This window comes from Hippocampus zosterae, chromosome 1 (genome assembly GCF_025434085.1).
Source record: "Hippocampus zosterae strain Florida chromosome 1, ASM2543408v3, whole genome shotgun sequence".
NCBI classification, from domain to species: Eukaryota; Metazoa; Chordata; class Actinopteri; order Syngnathiformes; family Syngnathidae; genus Hippocampus; species Hippocampus zosterae.
In genome coordinates this window covers 28796878-28808233 of record NC_067451.1, presented here as the reverse complement: position 1 = coordinate 28808233, position 11356 = coordinate 28796878, and the positions used below count along the sequence as shown (strand labels likewise).

The following is an 11356-nucleotide window of genomic DNA, read 5'->3' as shown; positions in this document are numbered from 1 at the left end:
GGCGGCACGGTGCGCGACTGATTAGCACGTCCGCCTTAAACTGCGGAGGTGCAGGATTCGATTCCCGCTCCCCTTTCTTCCCACATTCCAAAACCATACATGGCAGGTTAATGGAACATTAATTGTCCCGAGGGGTGTGAGGGCGAACGGTTGTGTTTGTATGTGTGTCCTTCCTACTTTTGGCTGTACCCCGCTTACTGCTGCCCGAAGACAGCTCGAATAGGCTCCAGCAATGCCCGCGACCTTTGTGACAATAAGCGCAGTAGGAAAATGGATGGATAGACGGTATGAATGCATCTTAAGTGTAATTTAATAATGTTATTCGAACCACCAATCTTGCACTTTCAAGCCATCACTAGTTACTAATACGCAAATTTTGGTTAATGTTACGTCCGTCGACATACGAAGCATATAAAGTTGTGAATTAGCTGGGTAGACGAACGTATTTCTGAAAATACACTTGTTGATTTCACATTGAATGCCTCAAAATGCCTGCTCAGCATTATGACGTTATTTCCGCTGTGAGTTCCGATTCCATCCGCCATGGTGCAGATCACATGATCAGTCAGACGGCGTACACACTTGGAGGCAGTTGCAAGCCGCTACGGTGTTCTACGCGGTCTGTCGTGAGAATAGTGTGGTCAAATTTTGGCTTTGAACAATACTGAAAGTTTTTGCAGCTTTTTTGGTAACTCTTTTGTAATATCAGCATTCTAAACGTACTGCAACTGGATTTCGTGTACACCTTGGTGAGTCTAAAGTCTGATTAGGCTAAAGTCTGATTAAGTGTGTTTTGTCCTCAATTCCATCGAGGTTAACTACGTAAAGTTGTGCTGCGTCTTATTATTATTAGTGTTTTTAACAACGGCAAAATGAAACTGATTATCCTCAATGACTACGACGCATCAAGTGAGTGGGCTGCAAAGTACATCAGAAATAAGATTTTACTTTTCAAACCTGGACCCGACCGTTTTTTCACTCTTGGTCTTCCGACTGGTGAGTACTTTATCCGTTTGACACCTTCGTTATTTTACAAATTCTACACGAATAATATGTGATCTTTTGGGACAAAACCAGTGATGTAGCTACAGTCCAGTACAATCTTGTGGCCCAAACTTATGTTTTCTTTGGCTTGTCTCCAGGAAGCACTCCTTTAGGGTGTTACAAGAAACTGATTGAGTATTACAAGAAAGGGGAAATCTCTTTCCAGTATGTCAAGACGTTCAACATGGATGAATATGTGGGTAAGTCAGCACTCTCTAATGCAGGGGTGGCCAACCCACGGCTCGCGAGCCACATGCGGCTCTTTGGCTGGTTCAATGCGGCTACCGGGCTTTCACATGTCAAGCGTCGAAAATGCCTCGGCGGTGGCGCTGCCACACAGAACAAACTATGTCAGCCTATCATCAATCCCGTTACAGTACTTGATTGTAATACAGGGAAACCAATCAGATGACAACTGAATAACCAGATCGACCCGGAGCCACTGGACTGGTACCAAGTCGAGAGCGAGCGTTGGGAGGAGGAAATGAGAGAACACCCCAATCTCAATGGATTTGCACTTTTCTCGTGAATATCATTTTTGTCTAAAAACTTCAGAAATCTGCCGGAAAATTCTCATCCGTGGTCTGGTGGCATCAACATCCAGGAGAAGAATACAAAAATAATGGTTGTTTTGGAAATCGGCCAACAATAATTCAGCAAAGCTTGAGTCTGTCATTGAAGCTCTTGATTGTGCTTGGACGGCCGCTTGAAAGTGACTCATTTACTCTGGAACAATGTCGCTCCAGATTCATTGAGTTGCTAAATTTGCCCCACTGTTATATAACAGTGTGGCGGAAGTGCAGATAGGCTTTGTATTGTAGATTGTGTATCTTTTTACATTGTTAGCCCAAAGAGTAAATAAATAAAGTGTTGACTCTTCAATCCTGCTTTTTTTTTATGGATACAGAAAGCGGTGGCTTTAGGTTCATTTTATAATGTACATGTAAAAACTTGGGTAAGAATTTTTTTAATAGGATGATTTTTATTCCGTGTGGATTTTACGTATTGCGGATGTGGTGTGGGCTGTAGCCCTTTGTGAATGAAGTTGGATTACTAGATTACAATATGTATCCAAACAATAATAAGTCATTTCATTTAATGTTTGATCACTGTATTTTATTCAAACCCCAAAATGCAGGACTACCCAGAGATCACCCTGAGAGCTACCATTCCTTCATGTGGAATAACTTCTTCAAGCACATCGACATACGAGCCGAGAATACGCACATCCTTGACGGCAATGCTGCAGATTTGCAAGCAGAGTGTGACGCTTTTGAGGACAAAATAACAGCGGCTGGGGGCATTGAACTGTTTGTTGGAGGTATTGAACCAAGCCCATATTAAGCAACCATGTCTTTACGTCAGATCTTATCTTGCTGTGGCATCAAGAGATCAATCTGTTACATCACGCAAATGTTCTTACTGTCACCTCAGGAATCGGGCCGGATGGCCACATTGCCTTTAACGAGCCTGGGTCAAGCCTGGTGTCTCGGACCAGGGTGAAGACTTTGGCAAGGGACACCATTGTGGCCAATGCTCGATTCTTTGATGGAGACCTCAGCAAAGTGCCCACCATGGCACTGACTGTTGGAGTGGGCACCGTCATGGATGCCAAGGAGGTTAAGTCAAGATCAGTGTCAAGATATCCTCAAACAGGGGAAGTCAACGCCAAAAAAATGTCTTCACAAGAACATGCTCTCTGCAGCCCCACTAATCTGAACATGGCATTGTGATTCATATTACATATGTGGATGAAATAGGAATTCATGGCCTCAGAAAACAGGTGAGCCGTGATTAGTCGTTACCTGAGCCCTGAGCAACTGTGAGGTCATTTTCAGCTGACAGAAAGTGGCAAAATGGCTGCCCCCCGAGATGGTTAAAAAGAGGTGGATTGTTCTGCGTAAATCATATTCCTTAATTGCAAGCTGAATCAGAATAAAGTATTTAGACTAGTGAAGACACTTACAACAGATTATTGTAAAGAAAATTTGGGGCTTGACTTCCCCTTTAATATGTCACCAAAATGCAAGAGGGCAAGTTTTATTTGGTTGGTTTGTTTTGTCAATGTGTTGCATATACTAAGTGTATTCATTGTCTCCACAGGTGATGATTCTCATCACTGGAGCTCACAAGGCCTTTGCTTTGTACAAAGCCATAGAAGACGGTGTGAACCACATGTGGACCGTGTCTGCATTCCAGCAGCACCCACAAACTGTTTTTGTGTGTGACGAAGACGCCACTCTGGAACTGCGGGTTAAAACTGTGAAATATTTTAAAGGTGATATTCAAACACAACATTTCAGAAGCGTATTGTGGGGCGTATTGTGGGAATTAAAAAAAAAAGTAAGGCTCAGATCATGTAATTATGTGAAAAGTATCACAGAATTACCCGAAAAGTCTATTTCGTGTTGTCACATGAACCTTGACGTTTATATCCATACCACTCCAGCTATAAATGAGGAATGACGCCACCTCAATTGGGTTGGCTCTGTTCTACAAAATCCTCTTCGAGTAAACGCTCATTACAATCTCATCCATGGTACTCATAACTGCAGAATGTCACTGTGCCTCAAATCCAATACAAAGTTCAGGGTGGGTGAAAAGTAACCTGGCAATAAAAATTGGTAAACAAATCCATATAACTCTTGAAAAGGTGTCATTACACGGGAAAATGAAAGTAAAGGTAAAAAAAAAGAAAATGTGTTCCTATTCTTGCTCACTGTTGAGCAGTTAAGTCACCCAAGAAATAAGACATTAAGAAATCTTTTTCATTGTCATCTTTAAATAAAAATAATCAGAATGACGTCAGTGATCCTCAGGATTTTTATCAGTAAGGTCTAGTTACTTTTCATCCACCCTGTAGAATACAATTCATTCATGTGATATTCTTGCAATACAACTCTTCAGTGATTTAATGTATTGTTTAATGTGAAAATAGCGTAAATAAATCTATGTTGAAATAACATGTTTATTTCATATTATAACGTCAAAACATCTTAAAATAATATGATCATTTGAGCTTGTGACCTTTTTTTTTAAATTGTATTTTCGGTAAAACATCACACAAGAGACAGCTGGGATAGGCTCCAGCACCCCCCGCGACCCTAGCTGGGATAGGCTCCAGCACCCCCCCGCGACCCTAGTGAGGATCAAGCGGTTAGGAAGATGAATGAATGAAAGATACATTTTCAAAATTCTCATTCTTGTTTTATTTTTCTCTCCTGTAGGGATGATGCATGTGCACAACAAGCTGGTAGAGTTTCCGGATTTAGAGCCCAAGAAATGAAGACGCTTCGTACATTTTTTTTTTTGATTACACGTTTTTTTTAATGCAAACATTCCAATAATCCATTTATATTTTGGCAGTGAAATATTGATTATGAAACAAATCTTCGGTTGTACTGCTCTTTCACATTTATAATAAAAATCATTGACAGATGAACTTGTAAGGATGCTGCTTGTCCCACAAGTGTTGCCTTTAAGTACACCAGGAACGCGTCATTAATAAATGAGTGGAGCTGTACGAAAAAAGAACATAGCTTAAATAACACCAGTTGGTTATTATTTCTTAAAACAGACAATACAGCCTTGTAGTATTACGTTTTTGTTTGTAGATTTGTATGGAATTAGATTAGCTGTGACGTGCAACAATCGCATTCGCGTTTTCAGAAAGCCATGAAGGCATCATCAGACGTTGTTGGAGAAGGAAAAGGTGGCCGATTCGAGGCAACCTAACAATCCCTCGTTCATCGGTGAGGGCCGTTCAGATTCACCGTATTTTTACCTCACCCAGCGCTGGAAGAGGATATTTTAATCGGCACACAACCCCCTCATCTACGATGGCTGAGCAAAACAGCAACGTCAGATATCAAGAGGTAAAGTCTAGTGTAGCGTAATCGACCGATGCTAGCCTGCTGTCTGTTCACGCTAGCTACCTGTTAGCCTGTCGCTGGCCATTAACGAACGTATTTTAATTGATAATGTAGCTCTTTTGTATTTATTAAATTCTACAAACGAAAACGCATTATGAACAGTGTGTTTAACGCATTTTGATACTTTTGGACATGGTTTTGTTTTTCCTCCCAGCATTAGCTGGTGTTCGCTAACCAGAGCCGAATTTAACTCGCCAATGGAACCAAATGAAAATGTACATAGACAGTAATTTCATATTTTCAAAGAAATATTAACTGCACGGAATTAAGAGCACAACATATAGCAAACCTGTAACACATTATTTTATCACAACTAGGGCCCGACCGATGCGATTATTTTTTTTAGCTTCATATCGATTCTGAGTAAAATAAAATTCGGAAAACCGATTTGATTGGCCATTGATGAAAAAAATAGTAAAACTTATTTTTTGTGCTTCTGCCACAACAATCAAGATTGGAATTACAACATGTGAGGTTGTCCTTTTGTGTTTGTGTAACTTTAGAACAGTGAAGAATAGACAATTGCCTTTATTTACTGACTTTCCTGGGGGGTGGGGCGTGTTAAATATCATTGTCTTCGTCTGATTCTGTTATGTGTTGACGTGTAAAGAACAAAACAATCAGCAAAAATAGATATTTTTTTAAAAAATTGCATTTTAAAAGAGGGGTGGCAGACTGGTGAACACGTAAGCCCCACAGTGTCAAGGTTATGACTTTGCATGTTTACCTCGTGCCTGCATGGGTTTTCTCTGGTTAATCCAGTTTCCTCCCATATTCCAAAGACAAAAAAACATGGTAGTTGTTTGTCTATGTGTTCCCTGCGATTGGCTGGCAACCAGTTCCCCTGTTGGCCCAAGACAGCTGAGATAGGCTCCAGCGCGCCCGCGACCCTCTTGAGGATAAAGCGGTTCAGATAATGGATGGATAGATTTTAAAAGAGCTAATATAAGACGATTAAATAAATGGTCTCGGTGATTAATTGGTTGAGCCCTAATAAGATGTAACCTTGTACGTTTGCTCGTTATGTTTACATCCGTCGTAAAATAGGGGACAGAACGTCTTACAGATACTGAAAATCTGCATATCATTGACACCTTTGAAATACATTGCGGGGTGGATTGGATTACGCCCAAAAATTCATTTAAAAATGATAAACATTCAAATTATGTTGTACATCAGAAATGGGAGAAAAATGTGTGTTTATTCTTTGTAAAGTATTTATAAAATAATAAGATATTTTCCCATTACTTTTTGCATGTGACATCGATGCACATCATGCACTTTTAATATTGACTTAGTCATTGTTCTGTTGATCGATAGGCGATACTTGGGTAAATGCATTCCTCTCCGTCAGCATGTCGAGCTTTGACCAAATGCGGCATTTGATATTGACAAGTTGTTCCTTATCACACAGCTGGTGAATGAGGAGGAGCCGCTCCTGACATCTCAAGAGGGTCCTTCCCCGGATGCACCTCCCCCTTACAGCAGCGTTGCCGCAGCTAATGCAGGTTCGGACGCCGTATTCTGCCTTATCACATACAGGGAGCCCTCAGAGTTGGACCAAACAAGTGGGAGAAATGCAAAACATAAGCATTAGTCTGGCACCAATGCATGTTGATTTTAGTGTTTGTATTTTTTAACCTCTCCTTTTTAATGCTTGGCAATTTATAATGACTCTATATTTCTTATTCTGGAACAGATTTTTTGTGCAACTGGGGATTTTGATATACTGTACTTCTGTTATTTAAAGACTTCGAATGAGTGTTCCATCGAGGCAATATTGATTAGAACATCATGTTCACACCAGCAGGAGGGACCGCATCAAACATATTATGGTGAAGAAAACTTGAGGTGACTTCCCCTCTAAAGTTGCGTTTTGGGTGTTGAAGAATGCAAAATCTTGAAATGAATAATAGTGATTATGAATCGTGATTTCAATATCAATCTAGTCCTTGCGTTAGTGGTCGGATAATGATACGTTTTAACTGGTGGATCAATTTGTTCTCTGCCGAAATGGACCTTCCGCCCCCAAAAGCAAGATCTCGGAACATGAAACTGCTCCAGCATGTGCCACTAATAGTGTGTGCTGGCTGCATCCACTCCGGTGTTGTGCTCAATGCAAAGGCCCAATTTCATGAAAATGAATTTGCTCTTGAAGTTAAAAGATGTGAGAGAAAAAAAATCTCATTCGTCTTTCTCCCCGTCAGCTTTCTTTGAATTCAAGGAAGATGGCGACAGATTCCCCAACCCTCCGTCCTACAGCGTCGCCACAACTTTGCCCTCCTACGACGAAGCGGAGAGAAGCAAAGCGGAGGCTGCCGTCCCCCTCGTCACCGGAAGAGTCACGGTACGTCTTTGCTCCCTCGCTGCTCGTCCGTTTACGACCACAAGACAGAAGACCATTACTGACTCCCATACTTGCTTACCAGGAGGATGACTTTGTGGCCCGAGATGACTTTGAGGATGCTGACCAGCTGCGAATAGGCAATGACGGCATCTTCATGCTCACTTTCTTCAGTAAGAAACAGTCACTCGCTTTCTTCCCTTGGACAAATGTCCGCTTTTAACTGTGCTGCATTGGAACGGATGAAGTGGAACACGATCTGTTCCGTCATGCTGGTATACCTCCAATTTGTTCACTTTTCATCCATTCATTTGCTCAAGAGCTTTTTCTGATTAGGGTTGCGGCCGCTAGTACCTTGACACCCCGCGCCCCCCGACACCCGCCCCCAAAGATGGCAAAAAAAGCATTACTTTTAAAATAAGTAACTAAATGAAGCTCCTTCCTCTCACGTCAATGTAGTCCCTTGACACCAAGATGGCCTCAAAGTAGTCATAAAAAAGACGGGGCTTTCGCCTAGCACAGAATCGGCGAACAGGTGAAGTGTTTGCCTTGGAAGAACATTCAGTGCATTAGTAGAACAACTCGGCTGGCTCACTCAGCTGTGTGAGCACAGTGCAGGATAAGGCAGTAAGGTTTGCCCCTACAATGCGTCCCCTCTGCACCATCGCGGAAGCGCCAGCTGTTGGTCCAATTGAGCCACTTGACGAGTTTGCAACTCTATTAAGTGCTGAATTTATCCATGTTTTGGTGACACAAATTGTGCAACGCCTCATGCAATTCAAACGAGCGGTCAACGGTTCGCTGGTGTTTGTTTACCTTTCAAGGTTAGTTTTGTAGTGGCGACTGAGGTTGAAGTCTTTCTTGGCTGATAGTGTGCGTTTCTAAGCAAACAAGGCAGATAGCTTAGTCTTTAAATTCGGTCAACGTGTCATCTGCCTCCTCCCAGTTGACCTGAACACTAGCGGCGAACAATCCGTCCGTCCTCACAATGTTATTTTTCAAGATGAAAAGAAAACCGACTAAGAAGTCATATGACCGAATTGCTTCCGTATTAAACTGCTCTCGCCAGAAAGAAAATCAGTGTCGGTGATCCTTTGACTTTGGTGAGTTCTGAGGTGGTGTTGTCTTTCAGTGGCGTTTCTCTTCAACTGGATCGGCTTCTTCTTGTCCTTCTGTTTGACCACGTCAGCTGCCGGTCGATACGGAGCCATTTCGGGGTTTGGATTGTCCCTCATCAAATGGGTTCTTATCGTCAGGGTGAGAGCTCGTTCGCATGAATTATGATTGTGGACTGTCGCTGGTGTTTCGATTGGTTGACTGCCGCTCTTTGCAGTTTTCCACCTACTTCCCAGGCTACTTTGACGGCCAGTATTGGCTGTGGTGGGTGTTCTTGGCCTTGGGTGAGTTTCAAAAAACAAAACAACCCCCCCCCCCCCCCCCCTCCACACAATTTTCTTTTATTTCAGACGTAATTATCCCTGTTGTTTGCATTGCAGGCTTCATGCTGTTCGTCAGAGGCTTCGTCAACTACTCGAGAGTGCGCAAGCTGGCTGATCCCACCTACGCCAGTCTACCCCGAACAAGGGTGCTCTTCATCTATTAGACCGAGGTCGGTGCGGCACGATGTCGTTGCGTAACAGTGAGGCGGGAGTGCGGACCGGCTCACTCGCTTACACATTTTCGGAAATGGGCAGAGAGCTCAAGATATGCTTGATTGGCAGTTTCTCATTTTATTGGCGGAAAGGCATTTGCCAGACCAAAATGTTTGGCCGCGTTGAAATCCCACCATATCATGGTTCATGGTACACACCCTCGCTATCGTTTATGTTTTTGTGGTACTGTATTTACAATACACAGACAAGTACACTTTACCGCTCATTTAGAAATCAGTGCGCAAGTCTTCTCTTTGTTTCCTTTGCTTCATTTCGGTCGGCTTCTTGTGTGTGTACAGGTGAGAGGGCCTTGAAAAAAAATTGTTCATTAATTTACAATGTTGAGGATATTAAAAAAATGCAATTTGAACATTTTTCAAAATCATGAAGCCCTAGTTTCTGTGTTTTCTACAAGTCTGACTGTCTAACTATGTGAAGCGCTGTCAGTCCCCGTGCAAACAGATCTAATGCAGTGATGACCTCCTTGGCAGGAATATGACCCGTTTGATAAATTCCGCGTAAGTTATTTGTGTGTGACAACTAACAGCATTTCTATTCTCTCAACTTGCTGGTCAGATGTGGAGGACAATAACATGACGACGTGACGCAGAAATCCAGACGGCTCTTAAGCGAGCGAACCATTTGAGGAAATCGTCAACTCTTTTTGTTTGCCTTCGTATTCATGGAAAGCGGTTAGCAGTACTCGTCCCTCAGTGTCGTCATCAGTGGCGCATGTTCTCTCCATCTTGTGCGTAATGTTTAATAAGTGATGCCTTAATATTGCTTTGCTAGAATTACAAGCACGACTTTTGCTCTCCCGGGAGAGGCTGGAAGTCACCGCACGTCTTCATGATTCAACATTCGCCGCATACGCATTTTGTTTTTTTTTTTCTTTTTATTGTGACGATTATGTAGGCTCTCTTCCGCACTTGCACAGCTAGCTGTAATTCAATTCAATTGTATTTATAGGGCACTTTCGAACAGCCATCGCTGCATACAAAGTGCTGTACATGGTGCAATTTAACATATACAATAAACAGTAAAACAAATCGGCAACAAAGACGGTAGAAAGCACCGAACAGTAAAACCCAGAACAAATCTAAGTCATGCTGAGTCGAATGCCAAAGAATACAAGTGAGTTTTGAGGAGGGATTTGAAGATGGGCAGCGAGGAGGATTGCCGAATGTTCAGTATGATTGATATGTAAATGATTACGCCGCATTGCTCACTCAACTGTTAGCTTGAGGGTTAGCAGTGTTGTCTCCTGCCCGGTTGGTTCCTTCAGGGCATTCGTTCCAAGCAAAGACAAATGATAAATGGATACAAGTGATGGCACACAGGATGCGTTTCCCGATACATCTAGTGCAGTGATTCCCAACCTTGATTGAGCCAAAGCACACGCCACCAAAAGAGAAAAATCTCATGATAAGACAGTCTTACACACACACACCAATTGTAGCTTTTGACATCCAGTGGAAGAGTATTTCATTGTTATGGCTGCCGCTTTATCTTGCTGCATAGATAGACGTACACAGATACGTTTGTGGTGGTGAATAAATCATTTTCAGACCACTTCAGTGAAATTGGATACTTTTCTGTGGCACATTGAGTGGCTGGGAATCACTGGTTTAGTGGACATGCCTGTCATGCATGCATGTGTTTTGTAGGACTCGAGAGCAGTGTCCAAAATTGCACCCTTGTGTCACATGTTATTTTGCCTGTTTTTGCTGTTTATCAATTCAGATGAAATATTTTTAGTCATTTAATCACTTCAAGTCAGTGTGAGATGTTCAAGAACACACTTTGGGATCACTCGATGACAAATAAATAAAGTACCAATATTCTGGGTCATTTTTACTGGCATGACAAAAGTGAAGATTTTTAGGCATTTTATTTGCCGCTTTGATGCCCGAACTTGACTTAGTCATTTACTCCCTCTGACTGTCATCTTGTTTATTTTCACATGTTTGAAAATGACGTGCGAGTGTTGTAGGCAGGCGCACTTTTCTCAATACACAACTGTTAGAATTTGTCATTTGACCTCAAGGTGAAAAAAAATCAAGAATGTGTGACTATTCTGATTTACATGCCAGAAAGATTCTCCATTGAAGCACAAGTTTTCGTTTTAGCCTTAATGATTTCAACTTCACTGTCACAGCTTTTATTCTCATTTAAAGTGATGTAGAACGACATCTATGAGGTTTTGTTGTGACGTTGTACAGAAGGGAAGATTTAATTCAATAAATGTCACTTTAAAATAGCTTTTTCTTTGTGGCCTTTACTTCCGGATGGCTCAAGCTACAAAAGAAAAAAAAGTAAGGTAATCTTTGCTCAAGCCTTTTTATTTATAAAAGGAAGACCTTTTCACAAAACACATTCACATA

At 41.9% G+C, this 11356-nt stretch overlaps 2 protein-coding genes across 3 annotated transcripts; both read left to right on the top strand.

The window, feature by feature from the left end:
- The first annotated feature begins 551 nt into the window (after nucleotides 1-551).
- Nucleotides 552-4486, top strand: gnpda1 (glucosamine-6-phosphate deaminase 1). Its single transcript, XM_052076171.1, has 6 exons — nucleotides 552-996; nucleotides 1143-1244; nucleotides 2183-2365; nucleotides 2479-2663; nucleotides 3148-3322; nucleotides 4272-4486. The coding sequence occupies exons 1-6, from the start codon at nucleotides 873-875 to the stop codon at nucleotides 4328-4330; spliced, it is 828 nt and encodes a 275-aa protein (XP_051932131.1). The 5' UTR covers nucleotides 552-872; the 3' UTR covers nucleotides 4331-4486.
- A 225-nt stretch (nucleotides 4487-4711) lies between these two features.
- Nucleotides 4712-11232, top strand: ndfip1 (Nedd4 family interacting protein 1). 2 transcript variants are annotated; one of them, XM_052076399.1, is made up of 8 exons: nucleotides 4712-4919; nucleotides 6391-6484; nucleotides 7184-7323; nucleotides 7406-7493; nucleotides 8453-8577; nucleotides 8654-8720; nucleotides 8817-8929; nucleotides 9549-11232. In XM_052076399.1, exons 1-7 carry the CDS (start codon nucleotides 4884-4886, stop codon nucleotides 8921-8923), a joined length of 657 nt encoding a protein of 218 aa, XP_051932359.1. In that variant the 5' UTR covers nucleotides 4712-4883; the 3' UTR covers nucleotides 8924-8929; nucleotides 9549-11232. The 2 variants fall into 2 exon arrangements, with proteins under 2 accessions (XP_051932359.1, XP_051932352.1); XM_052076392.1 differs by having other exon boundaries at nucleotides 8802-8929.
- Nucleotides 11233-11356: the final 124 nt, after the last annotated feature.